At 37.7% G+C, this 27,141-nt stretch overlaps 1 protein-coding gene across 1 annotated transcript in view; it reads right to left on the reverse strand.

The window, feature by feature from the left end:
- The window catches only part of pcsk5a (proprotein convertase subtilisin/kexin type 5a), an 83,547-nt gene that overhangs the window by 35,056 nt on the left and 21,350 nt on the right, over positions 1–27,141 (reverse strand). Inside the window, exons 9-23 of the mRNA XM_030148757.1 lie at positions 26,766–26,866; positions 26,558–26,661; positions 22,162–22,282; positions 21,727–21,915; positions 18,062–18,198; positions 17,682–17,804; positions 15,823–15,925; positions 13,566–13,756; positions 13,218–13,302; positions 12,014–12,117; positions 10,494–10,632; positions 10,160–10,275; positions 5,495–5,597; positions 3,100–3,236; positions 424–621 (exon numbers count right to left, since the gene is read on the reverse strand). Of these exons, the coding sequence (XP_030004617.1) occupies positions 424–621; positions 3,100–3,236; positions 5,495–5,597; positions 10,160–10,275; positions 10,494–10,632; positions 12,014–12,117; positions 13,218–13,302; positions 13,566–13,756; positions 15,823–15,925; positions 17,682–17,804; positions 18,062–18,198; positions 21,727–21,915; positions 22,162–22,282; positions 26,558–26,661; positions 26,766–26,866 (1,951 nt within the window). The remainder of the gene's footprint in view (positions 1–423; positions 622–3,099; positions 3,237–5,494; positions 5,598–10,159; positions 10,276–10,493; positions 10,633–12,013; positions 12,118–13,217; positions 13,303–13,565; positions 13,757–15,822; positions 15,926–17,681; positions 17,805–18,061; positions 18,199–21,726; positions 21,916–22,161; positions 22,283–26,557; positions 26,662–26,765; positions 26,867–27,141) is intronic.

Below are 27,141 nucleotides of genomic sequence, written 5' to 3' on the forward strand. Positions count from 1 at the left end.
ATTTGGCAAGATGTAAAGTTTTAAATTGCCAAAGAGCAATCAGATGAACAGTAAATCTATAGTTCTTCCTCTGGCTCTGACTCATGGTGCAGCTGTACAAAACTATAAAAACAAACACAAAAAGGCCAATAAACCCTGACCCTAACAGCAGAACCCCGCTGAACCCCTGCACAGAAAAAGAACACATTTACAACAACATGCCCAATACCCACAATGCAATGCACAGATAAAAAGGTGTGGTCAGGACTCAAACTGAATGATTTAAAAATTAGTATTAGACAAATTAGTAGAATATACTGAACATTTTATAGTAATGGAATAAAACTTAAATCATTTAAGTACATTGTAATTAAAGCATTTTAGTAAATACAAAGTCCGGGCTTACAGTGTATGATGGATAAATACCAGAGTGACCTTGTTTACCTTCTCCACACTCCAGCCTTGTACACGCTCCATCAGAGAGGTAATAGGAAGAGTTACACTTGAGGCAGCGGGTGGAGCTGGAGCACAGCCTGCAGTGGTCGGAGCACGGCTCACAGCTCTCCTTGGTGTGGTAAAAAGCTGAGGGACAAGTGTCCACGCACTGACCTTCATACATGTACCGCTCCATGCCAAACTTATCTGAAACAGAAACATCACAGTGGAAGAATATAGTTAATTATTCATTCATTTATTCATTTTCTGAACCCGCTTTATCTCCACTAGGGTCACGGGGGTCACTGGAGCCTATCCCAGCTACTTACGGGTGAAGGCGGGGTACACCCTGGACATGTCACCAGTTCATCACAGTTCTGAACATTTAGAGACAAACAATCACTCTCACATTCACACCTATGGGTGATTTAGATCAACCCATTAACCTATCAGTGCGTGTGTTTGGATGGTGGGAGGAGCCAGAGTACCCAGAGAGAACCCACGCAGACACGGGGAGAACATGCAAACTCCACACAGAAAGGTCCCACCCCCATTGACTGGTGTTGGAATCAAACCCAGGACCTTCTTGAGTATCTATCCACTGCACCACCATGTCACCCTACAGCTAATTAATTAACCATTTTACCATTTAACCTGTTAAACCCTGACCATATTTTCAGGGGAAAAACGCCTAAACAGACATACCCAAAGTAAATGAAGAATTCCTTCACAATAAGGTTCATATGGATGTTCTTGGTGTCTGTGGACATTTAGAGACCTCACAGAATCTATTCCCATTGTCTAAAATATTGTATCTATTACTATGCCTGAGTAAACTGTAACAAACTAAAACAGAAATTGGAATTTTTTATCCTCGTCTGTTTTTTTTTTTTTTTTTGGCTGGATTGACGATGATATGCATAAATTAATTGTTCGTGTCAGAAATTTTTAATAGCGTATATTTCACCCCACAAAGATTAAAAATCATGTTTGAACATTAAAGTTTGCACTAAAATACACTTTTGATGTACTTTTATTAACATTAGGGTCTAAACTTTGAGCAAAAGTTGAAAAAGACATTCATTGTCCTGATTTATTATATTTTTATAGTAGATGAATATTAATATAATTTTTTTGGCCCGCGGGCGGGCTGATAGGGCTAAAGAGGTTAAAAAAATATATGTATATTCAGGGTGTCCCAAAAAATGTATACACACTTTAAATAATTGTAAAGTAGGCATTTATTCAAATCCATTTAATTTTCAAAATGTAATAGAATTTACAAATATCATTTTATTGTTTTGTCTGTTCCTCCTGTTCTCAAACTGACGTCCGTTCTGGTCCAGACTCTGCTGACAACGCCAACCAATGGAATCACACACATCACCAAACAATTCCCTCGGTATTTGCGTTCATTCACGTTCAATGGCTGCTCTCAATTCAGTGACTGTTGCAGGTCTCATAGTGTAGACTTTGTCTTTTAGGGATCCCCATAAAAAACAGTCTAGTGGTGTGAGGGCTGGGGAACTTGCCAAACAGGTGGATTCGACGGAGGGGTTTTGTTGAATACCCTTCACGTTCACCAAATTCTGTACATTTGGAAAATTAAATGAATTTTAATAAACACCTACTTTACAATTACTTAAAGTGTGTATACATTTTTTGGGAGACCCTGTAAATTTAGTTAATTAATTAAATGGTAAAATGGACTGCACTTATATAGCGCCTTTTCCACCCCTTCATGGTGCCTAATGGAGATGGGAATCGATAAGAATTTAACGATTCCGATTCCATTATCGATTTTGCTTATCGATTCGATTCCTTATCAATTCTCTTAGTGATTCTCATTGGGTGAGGGAATAAAAGAGTGTGCATTAACTGTCTTTTATATTTCCACCTCTGCACAGAAAATATACCATATACAGTATGTAGAAAAAATAAGAACAGATGACACCGGGCCCTGTTTGTCGGCGGCGGCATGCAGTGAAAGTGTGAAACTAAAGACACTTTACTAATTCCTCTATTGCCGCATTTCCACTACGTGGAACCGGTTTGACTCTGCTCGTCTCCTGTTGTTGTGCTCCTCATTTCCTTTCCCCTACCTTCAGAAACTTGGATTTGAAGGGGTACGACGTTTGTTGCCCACACCGGAACCGGAACTGGGCCCAGGTTTCACTTTGCTGCTACATTCACAAGCGTCGCTAAGTACCAAATCAAATATGTGACATTCCTGTAAATGATTCACATGCTGTGGACAAATGTTTGAGTATATTGGAAGGATTCCACCCTTTTGAACAAATGGAAGCTTTGACAGTGTTCCAGTGGACCTGGTGTCGTCTTTTTAGACCGTTTCTGCCTCAACGCCATGTTGGCTACATTCTGACCAAAACAATGCAGCGCATGTGTGACGTCATCGCGCATGCGCAACGAAGGTGGAGTCAATAAGCAGAATCATTAAGCAGGCAGGCAAACGATTCCAAGGAATCGAGCTACTGGGATCTGGTTCTCAAAAAGAACCGGTTCTCGATTCCCATCCCTAGTGCCCAAAGTGCTTTACAAAGCCTCACATTCACCCATTCACGCACACACTCATACACTAATTAATACACTAATTAAATAATTTTAAAAATGAAAAACATCACACTCATACTGTATCATGGTCAACCCTGTTGTGTGTCACCTGACCTTTGTCACAGCTGGTACAGTTGCCAGGCCCTGCATCTGAACAGGTGGCGCAGGTGTGGTCGCACAGGTGACACTGGCCTCCAGACTGGTACTGGCCTCTGGCACACGCCTCCACACAGCGGCCTTCATCCAGAGCCCTGCAGATGACAACTCTGTCAATAACTGCTCTCAGCGTCTACACCACTAAATCCACAGGCATGAATGGTATTGACACAAGTGGACTGAACTCAAACTGTCTGTAACATACGGCACAGATCATTTCACAGATAATACTGATGCTGAGCCCTGACACAGTGAACACTCCACAGCAAGGTTATTATCGTTAACGAAAACTAACGAAATGATGAAAACTACAATTGAAAAAACATTTTCCTTAACTGAAATAAATAAAAAACTATAATTAAAAGAAAAAAACGATAACTAACTGAAACTGTATTGTGTGCTTACAAAACTGACTAAAACGGATAAAAATTATGGATAAAATTCCCTTAGTTTTTATCTTGGTCAATGTTGGATTGATATGAAAGCAATTTATTTCACTCTTGCAATTTTAGCTAGCAGCACCATACGGAACTTCACGGTCTGTCACTTGTGTTCACTTGTGGTTTCCAGTCGTCTTCTGGTCCCCACTCTACCTGGAAACATGGAGACTAAAGCTGGGAGAAAGCAGCAGAGTCCCGTCTGGGATTTATTTGAATATGACGGAGAAGAAGAGAAAAGATATGAGAAAAATAAAACTAAACTAAAACTAAGCATTAAGAAAAAAATGAAAACTAATAAAAACTAGCAAACCTGCTCTAAAAACAAATTAAAACTACCTGAATTAGAGAAAAAAAGTCAAAACTAAATAAAACTAAACTATAATGAAAAATCCAAAACTATTATAACCTTCCTCCTTGTGGAAGTAAAAGTGAAACTTAAGGCTCATTTCCCTTTCCTCTATGTCCTGAATCTGTGTAAACTTTCATTTGAGTGAACAGGACGTTTGTCCTGTTCTATTATATATTAGACTTCTGTAGAATCAGTGTGGTGATGATTTTTTTGTATGAAATTTATAGTGTTCTGGCAAGGATTAGTGGAAACACTAGTAGTAGATGCTGGGGGTGGGGGTGGGGATACCACGCTCTACAGTATTTGGAATGTGATTGCAGTACCAGTTTGGGCCACAATGCTACATACGGCACCTTTAAATATTCATAAAAATTCAACTGTTTGCCCAGTAGTTATAATTTCAAAACGTGCTGATAGAATAGACCTTGTTCTTTCCAAAGACATCTGAGCATGCTCAGTGCACCCCCCACTGCCTGTGGAATGGGGGTCAAAACACTGTTTTCCTTTTCATTTTTCTGTTTTTACTGTTGTTTGCAGTGTTGTCATGATTTTGTTTTTCTCTTTTTTTTTTTTTTTTTTTTTTTTACTGGGAAATGTATCCAGATGCCATTTATTATCACCCAGTTCTGTGTATTTATTATATTACAGAAACAGCCCATGTTTTGGCCATATTCCAATCAGATCTGTAAAAAATTCAAATTCCAACTTGATATAATTGATACTTACTGATTTATTGGATCAATCCACTTCCTATCTCTTATAATGGGAAAATTTTTCAAAGTCGCACCAAATCCAGAATCAGATCCAGATTGAAATAATTTCAATACCATGTTAAATTTTGTGTAAGTTCCCGGATCCAGAAGAAGATCCTGATCAGCATGTGGCCATTATGTTTTGGTCATCTCCCCATCAGGGCTGGACTGTAGAAATTTACACTGGATATCATTTATATTTACTGAGTTATTGCATCCATCCACTTCCTATCTCTTATAATGGGGAAATTTTTCAGAGTGGCACCAAATCCAGAATCAGATCCGGATCCAAATAATTTCACCAACTTTTGCTGACATCATCATAAAGAAGCTGTATACCAAGTTTGAAGTCAATCGGAATTGTAGTTTTGGAGAAGAAGACGACTGAAATTTTTGTAACGGACGACAGACGCCGGCGCCGGACGCCGCATGACGACAAGAGCTTACGACCTGTCGGCTGGTAAGCTAAAAACTACTGGGCCAAAATTCAAATACTTGTTGCTCAGTGTGTTCCAGTTCACTGTTCACGTTAAACATCCTAAATCTCTTACTGATGTACATCTTATCTTATTATCATTATGAACACTGCCCCATATTAGCTTAATATCATGCTTTTTTTTTTTATTATTAATTATATACTCAATTTTTTTGTATTATCTTATATAAAACTGATCACCATCTTAAGTAATTTGTATAAAAGTAACATTTCTGACTCCATACCACAGTGCCACAGACACTTTTTTTAAATAAGAAATACGTATTGAATGTATTTATTTCCCCTGCACCCAAAAAAGCCAAAAAGTCCAACTAACCGTGAGGAAACACAGCTGATGCAGTCTTTGCTCTGCGGCCCTGTGCACTTCAGACATGTTTCATCACAGGCATGGCACTTCCCGTTACTGTCCTGAAACTCTCCTGAGGGACGGACAGTAAAAGAACAGTCCTGACTCAGAAATAAATAACCATCTGAGGCACAAGTCAACCAAATGTCAGATGCCAGAGTAAAAGACAGACACACATACACCAAACAGATAAACCCTTTACATTTTACAAACAAGTACTACTAATCATATAATTATACAAAAATAATAAAATATATATGTACTATTACTAAATGTATTAAACACATTCCAGAGCTTAGGGGCTGAAATCCTTACTTTATTTGACCATTTTACCATTTATTCGCCATAACTGCTTATTTTGTCATATTCAGAAAATGAAGAACTAATGCTAGAGGTGTTTTTTTATTACACACAAGAATACAAAGCTATTTGTCTCATACACTAGAACTAACATGAAAGGACAGACTGTGGTTGTTATGTGAGCTACTGTAACTGAGATTAACAATGAGGTTCATTTTTTTGCTTTTTTTTAATCTCAAAATGTACTCAACGTAAATGTCAGATGCCAGTGAAAGACAGACACATAAACACCAAACAGATAAACACTTTAAACAAAGGCTGCTGATTATATAATAAAACAAAAATAATAATAAAAAAAACTATATATATAGTACTAAATGTACTGTACACATATGTCAGAACATTACCTACACTGCAAAAATCTAAATCTTACCAAGTGTATTTTTCTCATTTCTAGTCCAAATATCTCATCACACTTAAAATATGACAGAATCACCCAAAGAGGAACTTTTCAGTGAGATATAAGAATGTATTTTTAAACAATAGATCTTGAAAATCTCATTTCAAGAAATTTTACCAAGGTAATTTTCACTTGTTCCATTGGCAGATTTTTTTGCTTAATTCAAGATATTTTTTGCTTAATTCAAGCAAAAAAATCTGCTAATGGAACAAGTGAAAATGATCTTGGTAAGATTTCTTGAAATAAGTTTTTCCAGATTTATTGTCAAAAAATAAGTTCTTATGTCTTACTTACAAGTTACTCTTTAGGTGATTTTGTCTTATTTTAAGTGTGATGAGATATTTTGAATAGAAATGAGAAAAATACACTTGGTAAGATTTAGATTTTTGCAGTGTGCGGTCAGTCTAGAGCCGAGGAGCTGAAATTTATACTTAATTTGAAATATTTGCCATTTATTCACCATAACTCCTTATTTTGTCATATATAGAAAATGAAGAACTACTGCTAGAGGTGTTTTTTTTTTTAATTACAAACCAAAATACAAAGCTTCTTTTCTCATATACTAGAACTAAAATGGAAGGACCGACTGTGGTTGTTATGTGAGCTACTGTAACTGAAATTAATGAGGTTCATTTTTTGTTTTTTTATCTCAAAATGTACTCAACGTATTGTGTCTTGTTGTTCGTGGGAAGCAGTAAATAATTGCACTGCCAACATCAGGTGGTGAATGGTCAAATAATTTGTTGAAGTCCCTGCTTTTGTGGCTGTCTCCTACAGCTCTGCTTCTCACAGACACATTCTTTCAGAACGGGCAGAGTGACAGACTATTGCTGGAGTGTTACATCACAGATTTTGTAGCGTTAATGGTGCTAGGCTTTTGGGTTTATTTAAGTCCACTTATATTGATTTTCAGCACTAACAGCGTTCTGTTAATCAATTTCAATCTGCGGTTGTTTGTGTAACGTGTTGTTACGACTGGAGAGCAGCAGCACATCTGAAACAGAGATGAAATCTCCTCCTGTCTTTATAGCAGACAGAACACAGATGATGTGCTCAGGAAAACAGAGTGAAATCTGTGTGTGAGATGATGAAAACAAAATCAGAGTGTGGGCAGTTCTGTCAAATAATTAATTGGTGGTGATTGGGGGGGTGGGGTATTTTGATGAAATTTTCAGGAAATGTTGATACTGGCACAAGGAAAAAATGATTAAATTTTGGTGGTGATCAGGGGTTCTACCTTTACATTTGTGAAATATTTGTGATGTTTTGACCATTAATAATCATTTTAAACCACAGTAACTTTGTGGCTTCTTCGCCTTTCACAGAGGAAGAAAAATCTGCCTCTAAACTTAAAGAAATATTGATTTAACATTTATTTTTTGACAATTATTAACGTATGACATGGATATTTTTTTTTATCATGATAGTATTTCAAATCAACAGAAATGGGAAATCCTACAAACTGCAGACGTGATGTGTCCCAATATTTTTGTCCATATACTCTATATCATACTGCTGTTCAGACATGAAAATGAAAAAGGCAATTAATCTAATACAATATTAGACTAGAAAAGCAGTCGGACAGCACAGACCTCTGCCAAGGCAGATCAGCCCCCCCCGATCAGCAACAAAATTTAATCATTTGTGCCTTGCGCCAGTATCAACATTTCCTGAAAATTTCAACAAAATCCTCCTATAACTTTTTGAGTTATCTTGCTAACAGACAGACAAACCCTGATGAAAACATAACCTCCTTGGCAGAGGTAAATATTAGGCCTGTAACGGTACACCAAATTTTCGGTTCGGTACGTTTTCAGTTTTGAAAGCCACGGTTCGTTTTTTTTTTTTTTTTTCCGGTTCAGTACGGGAAGAAAGAAAACCCCTTAAAATGTCTTTAATGCATTTATTATGAATTTTTGAACATTTTCCCCCCAATTTTTGGAGACAAAAGAATATAGAAAAACGGGAATAATATAATTCTGCTGCTATAAATTAAATAGAAAATAAAATAAATAAAACATTACTAAATGTATTTTAAACATTAGTATTACACTTTTCCCTAGGTAGTTTTGAACAAGCAACCAAAATCTAATCCCAGTTCTGTCAGTTCACATTCTGCAGAAAAATAACAAAAAAAAAAAATCCACATGAAGTGCAACATTAAGAAAAGGGTAAACTGGTATTCTGTTGAAACAAACTGAAGAGAAACACTGACAACAAAAATAACCAAATTATTTATTTAGGACAGAAACCAAAGTGTTTAGGACACTTTGTGTATTTGTGTGTGTGTGTGTGCAGGGTGTGATTTGTCAAAAACACAGGAGTCTTTTTTTTTGGCGGAGCGAGGGGGGGGGGCCTTAATATACGTGGGGGTACGGATCATAACTAACGCTGGCGTGAAACGAAAGTGAAACTTTACATACTTTCAACGTCAACTTCAACTACTCCTCTGTTATACAGCGTGTGTGTGTGCGTGTGTGTGTGTGTTTGTATGAGACAGACAGAGCTAGTGTAAGTGTTTGAGAACTACCGGACATAGGCGGTCGTCTTTCACCTGAACCTGTAGTGATCCCAAACTGGACTGGACTGATGGTGGAGGGTCTTCAGTCTCTTCCTTCCAGGTTCACATCATATTTGTTGTTTTTTTTTTTTTACCTTATATCAGCTGCTATTTCATATTTCAGATCAATGTGCGCTCCTTCAATACGTGTGGAACTTGTATTGATTTAAAGTTCCGCATCAACCGACGTCTTTCGTTACTTTGTCTTTTTCTCAACATACCGTGCCGTTTGGGTACAGCTGTGTACTGAACCGAACAGGTGCGTACTGAAACAGGATGGTTTGGTATACTCAGTGCCAATGAAAACGTAACACTTGAATGTGTTTTATTGTTCCTGAGCTGCATCAATATGTTTCAGTTTCACGTGTATAAGATAATCCCAGACAATTTCTTAACAACCTGAGACGGGTTGTGCTATTGTCACGCTTGAATGAACTTGTCTGCATTCATAAGACTTGTTTTTCTCATTGCTCAGCAATGAACTGCTCAACTTAAGGAACTGTGGTCAGTTAAGGAGTGGTCATGTTCTGTATATAAAGGCAAACTGAAAAGCACCAAAATCATTTGCAATAACTCAGCGATGCCCAGACTGACACGTGACCACAGATGCCATGCTATGGGGCTCCTGGAGGTCGGAATCTCTGCTCGGCAGGTGGCGCGCCGTTTTGGATGCAATGTGTCCACCATAGTCAGGATGCAACAGAGGCATGAAGAAACTGGACAACTGCAGACAGACCTGGACCTGGACCAGCACATATGACCACGCCACAGCAGGACCACTACACTGAGCTGCAGCACCTCCGGGACCGCTTTGTGACTTTTGGGTTTGGGGGTCCTTGAGTTTCTTTCTTTATCCTTATTTTTTGTCAACAAATTTGGATGTGATTTTTTATTTTTACTGTATAGAAATGGCCTATGATTAATTCCAAAGAGCTTATGGAATAAAAATCCTCATCAATTTAAAAAAATAGAAGAATCTTCAAGTGTTGCATTTTCATTGGCAGAGTATAGTATCACAGTAGTGTTACCTCTGTCATCTCCATGTTTGTTATTACTGACTTTCTTCTTCTCAAAAACCTTTCACAGCAAGTGTTGCGTTTTCATTGGCACTGAGCATATGTGTACCGTTACAGGCCTAGTAAATATTACTTGGAGCTATCCATATCTGCCCATATCTGTCAGTACCTGAGGATATATGAAGTTTTTATATTGCAGTTCTAGAAGTTAGTGAAGTACTAAATGTGTCCAGGGTGTAGTTTACTTATCTAGAAGTAGTGAGCCAACACGTAATAGAAGAAGAACATGGTTGACTGACCGTCTGCACACTGGGTGTTAAGCACACACACTCCCTCCTGCAGGCTGTGACCGCTGGAACAGCTGCTGCAGTTCCCCTGGCTCGGCCCCACACAGGTGAGACAGCTGGACTCACACCTGAGGAGGGGGGCACAGAGACACACTCAGACTGACCGCACATACACACAGACTGAGCGCACACACACACGGATTCAGAAACTCCACCCATACGGGCACACGTCGTCAAACATGAAAAACAAGCATGAATGCACGCACAGAAGCCAACCACCAGACTAAGGCCTGCAATCAGCAGATAAACAAACCACCCACACCTGAACACACACCAGTGAGCTCACCTCCTACATATCCTGTGCCCATCAGCTATCTCTGGGTTTGGCTCTGTAGCATAGAAGCCAGCACTGCAGGAGGACACACACCTCCATCCCTCCATGAAGTATCCTTCTGCACAATGATTGCATGCTTCAAAACCTGCACCTGATGCCGCATGAGACAAAAAATTATCAACATGTACAAACACAAGGAAGAAAAACCATATCTGCAACTGCATCATTTCAGGTATTTTAACCCATAAAGACCCAAACATCCACCGGCGACCAAAATCATTCACTGATATAAACTGTTTAATGCCAGTTGATCCACTAATCCTATCAATACATGTAAATAAATGGTGTAAAATACAGTTTGTCGTCTTTTCATGTTCATCAGATGTGACCTATTTGGACGTTCAGAGGCTCAGTAGTGAACAACATTCTACAACACAGGTGTCAAACATGGCCAAATCCGGCGTGCCAAAGGGTCCAATCCGGCCCCTGGGATGAATTTGTGTAATGCAAAAATGACACTGAAGATATTAACAATCAAGGATGTTAAAATCATTTTAGGTCAATTCAATCTATAGTGGATCAGATCAGTAAAATACTATCATAATAACCTATAAATAATGACAACTCCAATTTTTAAATTTTTTTTTAGTGCAAAAACCCCGATTAAATTATGAAAATACTTACTTTTATAAACTATCCAAACGAAAAAGATGTGAATGACCTGAAAAAACTGAAATGCAATTTTAAAAAAATATTATACCTCAACTTATCATTTCTACATGTGCATTATGGATCAGATCTACAAAGACACTAAACACTTAGTAACAGGCAGAAAAGAGTTGAAATTGTGCTTAATTGTCTTTAGACATTTCAGGTTGTTCATATTTGTTTAGGGTATTCACATTTTATTGTTACAGGATAGTTCGTAAATGTAAATATTTTCATAATTTAATGTTATTTTTTTGCACTAAAACCAAAAAAAATTGAAGTTGTTAATTGAAGATTTTTTTTGCTTAATTCAAGATTTTTTGCTAAATTTGAGCAAGCTGGGGCTGATCACCCTGCAGCCGGCCGCCTCCGGTGAGGGTGTATAGTGTGAATAGCTGAAACACCCTATGATCCGGAGGAACACTACTGATGATGTGGCCCCCCCTGCTTGCCCTAGGGGGGCATCCTGTTCCCTGGGTTGAGCCTGGGCTGGACGCAAGCCTCCTGTTTGTGTTTTCAATTTTCTGACTTTCACCAATGAACTCTTGTACGTGCTCGCACAAAGGGTATCAACAACTTATCCTGTGTTTTTGGAATCAAATATTTTTTGGCTTAATTCAAGATTTTTTCCTTAATTCAAGCTAATTTTTTTTTTTGCTTAATTCAGTTCAAGACTGTGGAATTTTTGCACTTGGCAAAAACATCCCACAGGCCGGATTGGAACCTTTGGCGCGCCGCATTTGAACTCCGGGGCGCATGTTTGAGACCCCTGGGTTAAACTGTATGGAAGGGTTGTTTTTCGTACTCTTGGCCGCCACTCTCACCTAAACAAGTAGCGCAGGCCTGGTGACAGGGCTTGCACGCTCCTTCCTGCTTATCGTGGTAAAATCCTGGCGCGCAGCTCCGCTGGCATCGATTCCCCTGCAGACTGGAGAGGGCGGAGAGAGCATGTAGCACTCTGACACACACAGCCAATCATGTGACACCCTAAAGATGACTCACTGCCGTTAGACCGCAGGCTCGGTTTTTCCAACCCACAACACACCACCAGAAGCACTTGGTACACTGAGTCAGGGAACACTGGATTCCGGAAACATCTAACTCAACACTGTGTGCATTTGACTGAGAAGCTTTATCCTTTCCTGAGCTGCTGCAAACTGAAACACATTTTTCTTTCAGTGCTATTTGTAGGGTTGTAACGATTACCGGTATAATGATAAACCGCGGTAAAATTCCCGACGGTTAGTATTACCATTTAAATTCTAATTATCATGATGTCCGTGTTTGATTACTGCACTTTGAAAAGTCACAGTACTGCACATTTCCTGGATCACTGTGCTACTTATTTACAATTATTTTTATTTATTTTCTTGCCAATTTTGGTCAGTTTTTATTCATTTTATTGAATTTTTTGTTCATTTTTCATTGATTTTGCTACTTATGTTTGCACATTTTTGTCTAATTTGTTCCTTATTTTGTTCATTTGTAGCTTATATTCAACATTTTTATTAAGTTTGTTTGCATCTATCTATCTATCTATCTATCTATCTATCTATCTATCTATGAAAAAGAAACTAAAACAACTCAAACTTGGTATAGAAAATGGTCAAACAGTATCCATAAGGTTCCATCTTTAATGCACATTTACATGTTTGATGTTTACATGTTAATATTTGAATGTTTCTGCCAACAAAAAGTACATTGTACCTATTATTTCATTTTTTTATTTTTTCAAAATACAACTTGGTTACATTATTTCAGTGTGTGTATAAGTATAAATATCGCGGTAATAATGATAACCGTGATAATTTTGGTCTCAATAACCATGATATGAAATTTTCCTATCGTTACATCCCTAGCTATTTGTAAAGGTAAAAAGTCAAAGAAAACATATCGTGGCATTTACAAACTGTTATGAAGCTGCACAGAGTGAGTGCTCAAGGAGAATCAGTATTCTCAGCGGCTGGAAGGCAAGGAGACGTATTTAGCGAGCAGTTAATTCAAGCATCATCAGAGAATTTGTTTCACCTTGTGTCTGGTTTGCATTCTGTGCAGATGCTGTAGGAGGTGCACTTCAAGCAGTTTTCACTACACATTCTGCACATATTTGCATCTGTGGGGAAATCAAAAACAATACACACCCAATACGCATCAGTACAATTAATCAATCTTACTCACACAGCCCTCAACTGCAGTTACGTCAACTGACTATTCATTAGCGGGGCATATGTGCAGCTGTAGCCAAGTGGCTCCTTAGTATGCCATTGATCCTCAAAGGTCTCCCTGACAGTACTACTGCTGTCGTCTTAACAATAACTACAAAACACTCTCATTTCTAAATAATGTGTCAATGTATGGAATGAGCAGAAATCCAACCGTGGTCCAGGTAGTAGCCATCGCTGCAGATAGCGGTGCAGGTGTTCATCCCCTCGGTCAGGTGATGACCGGGTTGGCAGGACGTACACTGGTCACTGCGACTCCCGGTGCAGCTCTCACAGGACGAGTAGCACCTCTTACAACGCCGGCGGTCCCCCCAGAATCCCCTGGGACACTCAGATACGCATGTTCTTTGGGAGGAACATGGGCCAAAACACAAATTAATTAACTGTGAATGAAAGAAAGGACAAACTAGAACCATTTTCACCAAGAAACCAAACATAAATGATATATTTACAATGGTCAGTGTGTCATTTCTACCACTAGGGGGATCTGCTAATCAGAACAACAATTATGAAAGAAGTAACTGATGACCTTGAGGATTAGCATGGAACTGTGGGGGTTGTTTCTCTCATTTATCCACATTACATAGAGTAATCAATATTTACATTATGCCATTTATACTTCATGAAAAGCAAAGACTGAAAGACACATGTAAAGAACATGTGTGCGACGTTTGAAAAGAATCAGGTGAATGTTGTCCAGGAAATGGGATGGACAGAAATCTGAGGCAGACACACGGAAGGACAGAAAGAATATTTTGTATATTTACATTATATTAGACAGACAGACAGACAGACAGACAGACAGACAGACAGACAGACAGACAGACAGACAGACAGACAGACAGACAGACAGACAGACAGACAGACAGACAGACAGATAGATAGATAGATAGATAGATAGATAGATAGATAGATAGATAGATAGATAGATAGATAGATAGATAGATAGATAGATAGATAGATAGATAGATAGATAGATAGATAGATAGATAGATAGATAGATAGATAGATAGATAGATAGATAGATAGATAGATAGATAGATAGATACTTTATTGATCCCTTGCAGGAAACTGTTTGGTTACGACTGCAGCAAAAAAAACATACAGACCCATCACAACACACATCCCACATATAACCAACAATGAAATGAAGAAGTGTTAAAAACAGAATAAAAGATACATCAATATATCATATGTACAATAAAGGTAATGTAAAATTATACAATAAAACAAAACACCTATAGTATGCACAGCATACAATAATTTATTGTACATTATTATACCCCCACCCCCCCACCTAACTACAAGGAACATGTTATGCATGTTAAATGCAATGTTTACCATTAGAGGTGTTAAGGTACAGAAAAATTCCAGTTCGATCCAGAAAACCAAAAGTGAAACTTAAGGCGATTCAAACGTCTGACCCGGTCAGCTTCTGTGCCTCTGTTATACTCTCTGTTGTCATGTTTACCCCCCCATCAGTGCCCCAGCCTCACTGAAAATTCAGCAGCACCGCCGCTGCAGAATGTATACAGAGGAAACCCTACACATGGATTCTGCTTGCAGCCACCCTGCTTCCTGAGTGTTCGCGTTCTTCACATAGGCTGCATGTACTTTTTCAGCACACCTCCATAATGTATCAAAGGCCCAGAACCGAACCAGTTTGGAACAAACGAGTGCACCATTACACCCCTTTTACCATGTTTTGATAGGGCATCATTGACCAGTGACCTAATAAAAGGAGTTTTCACTGCAGTTGTGGATTTTTCTGAATTTGAACGTAGGACCAGTTGGAAATGTTTGATATAGGTTATAGAATTCAACCAATAATGGATTTTTAAAGGCTGATATGATAATAAAGCTAATTAATTAAAAAAACCTCTGGCCCTGTTTCATAGTATGACACTGAACATGCATTGTGTTTGTCTGAAATGAACTTTCACTTCATTAGAAACCAAATAACTGACTGAAATTCTAATTTAATGCAAGACCTGAATAAATACATCACTGAACATCAAACTCAAAATAATTAACCAATAAAGGGGGAAACTGAAAATCAAAGTAAATGTAGATGACAGTGACTTTTACTCATTTCCCTCATAATCAGTAATTGCAGTTTAGAAGACTAAACTGAACTGAACTGAACACTATGGGAACTGAGTAGTTGGTAAAATATCTTATCGCTGGAAATGTACTCATCTATCTCTTCCAGAAAAAAGAAAGAATAGTGATTTTTGTCATTAAAGAAATAAATAAAATAATACAAAGAAAGAATAATTTGACATCGTAAATTAATATGTTTTCAAAATAAAAATCACAGATGAAACATTGCAATTACAAACTTGTCTAAACATATGCTCTGTACTATGAATGAGTCTACTGTACTCTACATTATATGTAATCACACTAACCTTGTGTTGTTCTTGAACTTGAGAAAAAAGTGTAAGCATGTGACACACTGCTGGGGGCTGGGCCCCTCACAGCCATCGTCACTGCATTCTGGGTCGCAGGGTCCTGGAAGGACAACATTTGTGCAAAGTCGCTGCATCAACAACAGCAGAGAAACAATTCCTTTTCCGTAACAAACATAAACATTAGATAGATATAGATAGATAACTTTACTTATCCCACAGTGAGCAATTCCATTAACAGTCTCCAAATACGGTTTAAGAGCAAATCATAGTACAGTATTCTTCTTCTTCTTCTTCTTATTATTATTATTATAATTTATCATTATGACTATTACTGTTACCACCTTATTATAACCTTCATGGCAGTGTTTTTCAACCTTGGGGTCGGGACCCCAATTGGGGTCACCTGAAATTTCTAGTAATTGATAAAAATAAATTAAAAAAAACTTACTAATAAAAAATATATGGTGAGTTGATAGAGACTATCATAATACATAAAAGACATGACAAACTGTGAGTGTGAAACTGCAGCACTGTGGTTCTGTTTATCTGTCAAATGTTCATTGTGGTCAGTTTCAGATGCTGCAGCTCTTTCTTAATTCATAGTTTGAGTTCTTGTTTGTTCAGTATTAATTGTCAGCCTTGTAATTCCAAGATGGACTGACTGTACATATCCTGACCAAGGAAAATAAAATTCTCACTTTGTGTGGTAATCTACACCTGGCTTTACTGCCTCCGTCCAGAATAATATACATTATATAGACTAAAAATTAATGTGTATTTGCAGCATAGTATAGCAAACTATTACATGATCAAAAACAAATTAATTTCAGCAAAAAAAAAAAATGTCTGGGGTCACCAGAAATTTGTGATGTTAAAATGGGGTCACGAGCCAAAAAAGGTCGGGAACCACTGGTTTATGGTGTGATTATTAAACTATACATACATATATACAACATAATTAGCTATTTATCATTGTTATTATTATTATTATTTATTATCTAATCTAATCTAATCTAATCTTTCAGACATCATCATCATCATAAATACTGTCGGTGTGAGCAGCTCAGTGTGGTCATAATTCAGCTCTGGTTCAGTATAAAATCAATGTCGACCCTCTTTGCTCATTTTGTCACAATACTGATGAAACATGAGCTCATCTGTTTTGGGAATGTGCCTTCAGTCTAATTTTTTGGTGTGATATCAGACTTTTTTTTAAATAGAAAACTGGATATTTCTCTAAACTTGAAAACTGAATATATTTTATTTGGTTTCTTTATTAATGATCTGCCTGTTAAGAAACTGTTTATTCTTAATCTCATTTCATTATTAGCAAAATCTCATGTGCATGCGAGCAAATTTGCCAAACAGAAACCAAACTTTGTGGTCTTTCAATCCTACTTAAAATCCTACTTGGACACTCTTAACTTCTGCATGAACTCTAAAGCTGTGAAAACTAAAGCCTTATGTAACGAATTTAAGTTGTAATTTTATTTTTTTTTACTTTTATTTATTTATCTAAATTAGTTACCTATCTATGTATTTATATTTAATTTCTTCCTGCCTCACCTCGAGCATTATGTTTTCCATGTTATGTTTATTACTGTTGACTGCTGTTGATTTATTTTGTATATGGCATTATGTTAATAACATTTTTGAAAAAAACAAACAAACAAAAAAAGCTCAATGTGGTCATTGGCATGTACATGTACACACATCACAAGGAAAAGAAAAACCACTATTTATGTACTTATCAACATGGACGTGACCTGTGCTGACATAAATGTGCACAGATACTGGTCCAGATCTGGTCTCAGAGGTCTGACATGAAACGGGAGGCAGCTTCAAACAGGACTCACCACTGTATTCTTCAGTGGGGTCACTATCCATCGGCATCTCAGCTGATCGCACTTGCTTACAGTGCACAGGGTACGGCTGCTCTGCGGTGCCATAAATCACCAGGGACCACTCTTTCAGCGCCCCTAGGAAACAACAGACAAACACAAAAAGAGAGCGGGATGGGTTTTCTCTCAGGAGCCCCATACTGTATTTGAGCGTCTGTTCCAGCTGACATTTAACGGCTGTATATGACAGACAGACAGACAGACAGAGAGAGAGACAGAGAGAGAGAGAGAGAGAGAGAGAGAGAGAGAGAGAGGAGAGAGAGAGAGAGAGAGAGAGAGAGAGAGAGAAGAGAGAGAGAGAGAGAGAGAGAGAGAGAGAGAGAGAGAGAGCACACCTAGTGCAATGATGTTCCTTGTTGGAGAGGGAGTATCTTGGATTTCCAAAGTCCACTCCCCTGCTGCCTGTTCCCCCCAGCAGTGAGTTGTCATGAACTCCCAATCCTGAAATCCCTCGGTAGAGTTGTCCAGAGGCCTAAACCAAAACATCACATCAGCACGATACTACAGACACTACAACACGGCACACAACACTACAGTTTATCAGTTTAGGATCAGTAAAGTCTGTCCGTCTGTCCATCCATATCGATAATATCACATATGTAACTGGTGACATCATGCAAATGGGATCAAAATTATTTATCTTTCGCCGTTGACTGCATTTCCTATTTTTTTCAGTCCCATGGGGCAGAGCTGAAAGGGCAGGACTTTGGTTCTCTACAAAGTCTTCACCCCCTTCAGTTTTAAATTGGGATTTAAGAAAATATCGGTTCAGCAATATATCGCGATATTTTATTTCACGATACTGTATCGATATTAAAAAGTACTGTTTCGATATTTTTAGGAATTTACCCAAATGCAGATATGGCGGAGGTTAATTTTTGTTTTTTTTTGTTTTTCTTTTTTGTTTATATTTTATTTATCATTTAACATTCTTATTAAATAATGTAAGTTCCTTTGTTGGGATTGTACAAAAATAATGTTATGTTAGTTCTGAACTAATAGAACATGAACATTTGAGCAAGATATTAAACTAAAATGTCTGTAAAATATGATTTAAGTTTTAACACAGGAAAATGTTGTGATATAGCATTAGATCCTATTGTGATCAAATAAAAATGTGGTTAGTATTTGTGGATATTTCTGGTGTAATTCAATTTTTCAAGGAAATAATCTTTAAAAAAAAAAAAAAACAAAAACAAACAAAAATTGCCTTTTTAACAGTATCATGATATATCGTAACGTGATCCTAGTTATTACCTTTGCCAGGAGGTATTGTAATCACTTTGCTTTGTGTGTTTATTTGCGTGTTTGTTTGTTTGTTTGTTAGCAACTTTACAAGAAAACTATTCCAACCATCTTTCCCAAATCTTCCCCACAGATAGGCCTAGGCCCTGGGACCAACTCACTAAATTTTGGGCCAAGTAGGCCAAAGTTCAAGGTCACAGCAAGGTCACAACATCTGCAATTTTCCTATCTCTCATCTTTGAACAATTTTCGAAAATTCATACAAATTTCAAAACGACTCCGATTAGCCTTCAATTGGATCCACCTGTAGCTTAGAACAATATCTTGTATCTGGCACAAAATTGTCCACATCCACTGTGGAATGTGGACTCCGTGGACATTTACATTTAACACTGAAAATCCCATTTACCACACATTTTTCATTAGAACTCAACAAATATTGATTGGAATTGAATATAATTTGACATACACATGACTGGTACCAAGCTTCAACTTCTTCTGCTGTATGGAACAACCTGGAAACTGTTGAATTTAAGAAGAAATAGTTGATCCACACATGCACACCATTCGGGGTGCTTGGCGGAGGTTTGCGTTCTCTGAACACTTGTATTGTGATTTGAATCGTATCGCCAAATTCTTGCCAATACACACTCCTAGTTTTAAAGGGCTCATATTTTGGTAAACCCACTTTTATTAGACTTCAGTTCATTTATTTGTGTATTTGGACCCTAATAGTTCATACTGTTTGAATTTGAACCCTCCAGGTGCTGCAAAGCTAGCTTTACATTCATTTTGGCAAAAATCGAGTGGATTTCTACAACCCGTATTAATTCCTGCTTGATTTGTTATGTTTTATAACTAGTTACGTCAAAATAAGGTCATATAAGGTCAAGACTTCTGACGAACATTTCTCCGAGTACGACATAATTGTTTGTCAGCAGCAGCGGTTGTAAGTCCATGGTGAAATGAAAATATGTCCAAACTTTGAGCTGATTACCTAAAATGTTCAGTTGTTGGTTGTATTAACAAACACAAGTGGCTGAAGAAAGCACAGTCAACAACCTGGAGGGGGTGGGGCATGAAGTGGCTCATTTGCATTTAAAGGGCCAGTGCTCAAAATGACCTTTCTGGTGTCATTACTCAGAAATAGGGTTGAAGATGGACCTGTGGAGTTGAATTAATGAAGAATTCAGACCCAAGTAGAGTATTTACAGTTTATGTAGACCACAGGGAAATGTTTGAAAATTAAGAATTCCATTTAAAAAAAAAAAAGCTAAATATCACTCCTTTAACACTAAAACACACAATTGATATAATTCCTTCTTTAACATATCAGACTGCAATGTGGATGACTTAGGTTGAATTCCCAGTTGGAGTAGTATTTCCTTTTTGTTTCTAAAGATTTTGAAAGGGGTAAGTAAATCCGACATTGTGACATAAATCAGCCACTGGAACAATGTTCAGAGTGCAGGATTCCACAGGGCCACAGCACTCGATACACTGAACTGACACAGAACTGAAGTCACATAACATGCATGTAACATGTACCCACCTTCTCCAGCCTCCAGAGCAAAGAGCACCATAAAACAACATATAGAGTATTTAGAACTATCCTATTCTATTCTATATACTATCACCAATTTGTCATTTCTTCCATCAGTTGCCACAGTACTGTCGTAGCAAAATACACAAAAAAATGCACTGAAGTTCCTCACTCTTTTACTGCCATCCTAGTCTTCTCAATGCCCACAGTCTGGCTGCTGGGACTTTTTTTTTTTTCTTATGCCAGAGGTCCAGAATGTTGGTGATATGACCAGAATGATCAACACAGATTGGTTTGAGTCTTTTTTTTTTGACTTGTATATTTCTTTTTTTTATTTCTTTTTTTTTTTGTTTTGGTGTTCTGTTTGCCCACTTGAAGCGTATGTTTTTGTGGGGATGTATTTGTGGGGATGCTGCCTGGATGGGGGGGGGGGGGGGACACAAGTTCACAAATTGTGTAAGAAATGCCTTAATGATGTCAATGTTAAGGAAAAATTATAAATAAAGTTGTTAAAAAAAAAAGAATGCACTGAAGTATATGCCATATATCACCACAGGACTGTGGCAGCAAGAGGACAATGAGTTCATGGAACAGTATCCATGATTGGCTCTAGTACAAATGCTAACATTTGATCGGTCTGTAGCAACAGAAAACACATATTTTGTGCCACAGTACAGTGGCAGTAGCCTATATTTTAACATATGTTATAATATGTTGGTCATGCTGCCCAGTACTAGTCAGACATGACAGCAGTATTATATGAAATGTTGGACTTGAAATAAAGTACAGTAATGTAGTCAGATTAGTTTCTTCCACTGTGCTTTATACCACAGTGCCTCAGCAATTTGGGTCTGTCGTGTTGTTAATCTGTGCGATACTTTCCATGTGGCATAGTTTGCCCAAAGTAAACTGCTGCTCGAGTAGAAAGTGCCAGAAAACACGCTTGCCAAGATACTTCTTCCCTTGAAACTAGGCACCAATGAAACTAAGCACCACTCTAGAGATTTTCTACTAGCAAATGCCAAATTTCAGAATTTTTTTTTCTCCCTTCAATATTGAACAAGGTGCCAAATTGAGGAATTTACCAGTGTGGAGTTTTAAAAACTAAAACTAATGCTTATACTTCACTGTGTGATAAACACATAAGGGCCAGTGTGGTACTATTTTAGCTTCCACAGATGAATGTAAGATGGAGTTGCTTTTTGTTGTTACCTGTTATCAAGCAGCTGCGACACGGTGCCTGAAGGTGATGAGAGCCTAATGGATAGGTCGCCACGACGACTATGAACGATGGTAACGCGGACAATGACATGCTCCACATAAACAACGTGCTGCAAGGGCTTGTTAGAGCAGCCTGTAGTCTCATGCACAGACGTCAGCACCGAGCCCGGATGAATAACACTGTCATGAAAAAAAAGAATAAAGAGTCATAGAGAGCGGCAGAGATAAGAGAAGAGGCAGAAAACAAGAAGTTACAAGAAAGGAGCGCTAGAGAAAATGACACCCATTAAAGTGGATGAGAACCAGTGTGAGAGAAATCCATGTGAGGGTTGAGACAGAAATAGATAAAGTGAGATAAAAGAGGTGGGGGAATCAAGGGAAACCCTAACTCAAAGCGCAGATCTGGCTGTGCTGTTGGTGTGATACCTGCTCTGTCGGCTGGGAGCCTCCTCCACACACTCATGCTGCGAGGGGACTCGTCTCCAGCGTTCAGCCTCCTTCACCATGCTCTCAGCATCCAGCAGGCCGAAGCCGTACAGGTGGCTCACTAATAGACAGCCCACCCCATCCACAAACACACACACACACACACACACACACACATACACATTAGTTCAGGCATAAAAGCTGCTGTATCTTATAAAAGACCTCACACACTCCTGGGACTTTGTAGGCGTTTATCACTGTTCTGCTCAGAGTATCTCATTAGCTTGTGTGCTCGCTGTTTTATAGTTTCCCTAAAAAGAGCTGAGAGAACATTTACCAAAATATGCTTATCAAGCTTAACTTATCGTTGCTCATCTTCCTCATTTCAAAACCATGAGATAACTGCATTCGAATATGTCATATAATTCATGTTTATGCTTTCCAGACTAGTTACAAATACTGGAAGAAACACTTAGAAGTACAGTAGTACCTTGACTTACGAGTGCCTCAACCTATGAGTTAACGAGCCTGCAAGTTGAAGTTGCGAGCCAAAGTCTGAGTTATGAGCGAGCTTCAGATACTAGTTGGCACAACATTTTCCCAGCGTCCTGCGTCTGACTTGTTCACTCCACGTGGTTACCAAGGTTATTATCGTTAACGAAAACTAATGAAATGACGAAAACTAGAACTGAAGAAATATTTTCGTTAACTGAAATAAATAAAAACTATAATTAAAAGAAAACGATAACTAACTGAAACTGTATTGTGTGCTTACAAAACTAACTAAAACGGAAAAAATTCTGGATAAAATTCCCTTCGTTTTCAACTTTGTCAATGTCAGATTGACATGAAATTGATTTATTTCCCTCAAGTAATTTTAGCTGATATTGAATGGTCCGTCACTTGTGTTCACTTGTGGTTTCCAGTCGTCTTCTGGTCTCCACTCTACCTGAAAACATGGAGACTAAAGTTGGGAGAAAGCAGCAGAGTCCTGTCTGGGATTTATTTGAATACAACAGTGAAGAAGAGAAAAGATATGACGAAACTAAAACTAAACTAAAACGAAGCATTTAGAAAATAACAAAAACTAATAAAAACTACCAAACCTGCTTTAAAAACTAATTAAAACTAACTGAATTAAAGAAAAAAAAAAGTCAAAACTAAATAAAACTAAACTATAATGAAAATCCAAAACTATTAGAACCTTGGTGGTTACCTCGCCGTGGAAACATCTCTGTTGTGTTGTGCTCGAGTTTTGTGCTTTTTGTGCAGTTATTTTGCCAAATTTCTTTTTCCTAACCATGGATCCGACCTCTTTTCACCTCTTCCAGACACACGGCAAAGCATTTCAGCACCTCCCCTCTGGACAGCGACAGCAGGAGATCATACCTGTAATACCTAATATCACCATAATCTTCAAATTTAGAACTGGGTGCTTCTATGAAACTGGGTTCATTTTGGTATCTGGCACTTTACCAGCTTTTTAGACTTAATAATAAAACAGAAATTTAGACATATTTTCCCCCAGGATGTACCTAATGATGACTTCAGATAAATACGAAAAATATATACTCTTGCTCCGAGCCATCCCAAAATGAATGAATTTTTAATCAAATACCAGTTCCAAAAACAGGACCAAAATTTTGACATGAAAAGCTACCTATAGGTGTCAGTACATTTGATCTGGATCACATGGCTGTAAATGGTCTTATATAAAGCTATAAATAAAGACACTGTGTTAAATTTGATGATCCTTTTAGTTTTTCTAATCCAGACATGCAGGATTTTAATGACTCTCAGTCTCATTCCTGGTTTTGTGTCTATGTTACACGCAGAACCTGCCCAATTAAACACAAATAAATCGTGAGTGATTTTGCAACAACAACCATTTTTGTGAAACACTCTGCCTTCCACAATTAGTTTGAATCGCAAAATGTCCTTGTATTGGCTGAAAAAGGCTACATCAATATATGTAGCTTAAGTATTCTGCTGTTGCTGCTGTCTGAAGTGTTATATTATGTGTAATATTTTTTAAAAAAAGTTATATTTATAGACATTTTTATTGAATAACAGCAAAAAATGCCCTACAACTAATGTGTTTCTAGTACATCTACTGTTAACTGTATATATTTAGCTAGTAGCAGTTAACTTGAATGTGCAAGCCATCATGTCCACTTGTGTTACACGCAGAACCTGCCCATTTAAACACAAATAAACCGCGAGTGATTTTGCAACAGCAGTCATTTGTGGGAAGCACTCTGTCTTTCATAATTAGTTCAATTCCCAAAATGTACCTGTGAGAGAATAAAAAGATACTTGAAAAAAATAGTCATACGTAATTTTTGTGTCCTTTTGACTGTGTTACATGCAGATTTTTGCATAAATAAAAATAATATAAAAATGTGTTTTATCTGAAAAATAGTTTTTCTTTTATTTCAGAAACTGTTTATTTTTAAAATAGACCCGAAGTGCTTCCAAACTTGCTTTATAGCATTAGTCTACATCAGGGCTGTCAAACTCATTTTGGTTCAGGGGCCATATTTAGCCCAATTTGATCTCAAGTGGGCCCGACCAGTAAAATAATGACTCAATAACCTATAAATAATGACAAATCCAAGTTTTTCTTTTTGTTTTAGTACAAAAACCCCCAATTAAATTATGAAAATATTTACATTTTACAAAAAAGATGTGAACAACCTGAAAAAACAGAAATTTCATTTGAAAAATTGTTGCAATTTTAACAATATTATGCCTGGACTTATTATTTATACATGTACATTACACACAATGTTACATATACATTTGGTAACAGGCAGAATATTGTTAAAATTTTGGAGTTTGGAACTAAAATTTGAACAATTTCTACAATATTAAATATCTTATTATTAATAATAATGAATTGGATTTATATAGCGCCTTTCTAGACACCCAAAGCGCTTCACATTATTGACCCATTATTCATTCGCGCTCACATTCTCCCTCTGGTGGTGGTAAACTACATCTGTAGCCACAGCTGCCCTGGGGCAGACTGACAGAAGCGTGGCTGCCATTTTGCTCCTACGGCCCCTCCGACCACCACCGAACATTCATACACCAGTGTGGGTGACCCGCTCTACCAACTGAGCCATGGCAACTCCAGATCACAGTGGATCCATAAATGCACCAAACATTTAGTAACAGGCAGAATTTTGTTCAAATTGCACATTTCGGGTTGTTCATCTTTGTTTTTATTTGTGTATTTATTTGCATTTTATTGTGAAAGAATAGTTTTGTAAATGTAAATATTTTCACAGTGTAAATTTTTTCCACATAATTTTTCACAAAGAAAATTTTTAGTTGTCATTATTTATGGGTTCTTGTGTTGTTATTTTTACTATAGATCCCATTAGTCTGTATGTGGAACCTGAACCCAAATGATTTTTGACAACCTCGACTCTTTTCAGGTTAATTTTTGCACTTTCATCCCGCGGACCGGAATGGAACCTTTGGCAGGCCAGATTTGGCCCCTGGGCCACATGTTTGGCACTTGTGTTCTACATCTTAAATGTTTAGCCTCCACGTCCTGTTTTTAGGGACCAGTTTCATAGAAGCACCCAATTACATTAACCCTTTCATGCATGAATTGTGAGAACCTTAGTCAAGATTTTTTTCTTCAGTGTTTTTATTCCTCCTTAGGCATGAAAAAAACAATGTGATCCAGTTTTTTTTTTCCTATGGAGTTACAAAAATATCCATGCATTTAATTTTTGAAGAAAAGAAACGTGTTTGAAACCCAATATCAGAAAGTGATATGAAAACAATGAAATAAAAATATTTTTAATGCTGCTAATCTGATGTCTTCTCACATTTTAACATATTCTAATGCCAGTAATTACTCACTTCATGGAGATAATATGCAAAAAAAAAAACCTTCTTGTCTAACAAATAACAACTGATTTACACTAAAACATGTTAGTGCAGATCAGGTTTATGAAGAACAGCAAAGTTACAGTAATGGTGTGAATGTCAGGGTATGGGATGGTGCGTAAGTGTCCACTGTGTTGGCTGATATGAAACTAAAACAACAAAACCAATGAATATACAAGAGAACAGCTGGAAAATAACTGTCCACTGGAGTGACTTATGCATGAAAGGGTTAAAACACTTACAAGATAAAATTAAATATGCATTATTAAGCAGCAGAGGGATGAAAGAGCCACATATGTCTCTGGATCTCTGGATTGGGGTGGTTTTTGGGGGGCTGGAACATATTAATGGCATTTCAATTAATTTCAATGAGGAAAATTGATTTGACATATGCGCAAATTGAGTTACAAGCTTGGCCATGGAACAAATTAAACTCGTAAGTCAAGGTACCACTGTAATTAGAAAATAAACAGATATCCAAGGGGAGAACCTATGTATCCAGCTCCATTCATGTTCCAGTCTGGTGCATGAAGGCGGTGAGGTTTTGAAGTTTGGACAATAATATGTTGCACATCTCTCCAGGTTAGCAGGGGGCTGAGAAAAGGTCAGAGAAAAGAATCATACTTGGATCTGGAGATCGCACTTAATGGTTTAAGCTGTGTGTGTAGGTATGGACTGTGTGTGTGGGAGCTGCTTACTTGGCCTCTAAAGTGAGAGCGATGACACCTGCCGCCATGGAGGAGGAGAGGGAGGAGCCTGGACCGGCCCTGGTACAGCTCTGATGCCGACCCAGAGTCACCTGTCAAGGACAACGTATCTTTAACCTTTCAGTTTTTGCTGCTGTTGAACCGTGTTAGGCCTTTTCCTTTTCAGCTCAGGACCCAAACCATAAAGCTGATATCGTCCTCAGACTAAAAATACACAATAAACTAGGGATGCACCGATATCACTTTTTTCCAGACAGAGTACAAGTATTTACATTTGATTACTTGCTGATACCGAGTACTGATATGAGTACTTAACAATACTATTACAGTTCTTAGTTACTTTTGAAAATGTGCTTTGTGTTTTTAG

The sequence above is a fragment of the Sphaeramia orbicularis genome, chromosome 12 (genome assembly GCF_902148855.1).
Source record: "Sphaeramia orbicularis chromosome 12, fSphaOr1.1, whole genome shotgun sequence".
Classification (NCBI taxonomy): domain Eukaryota; kingdom Metazoa; phylum Chordata; class Actinopteri; order Kurtiformes; family Apogonidae; genus Sphaeramia; species Sphaeramia orbicularis.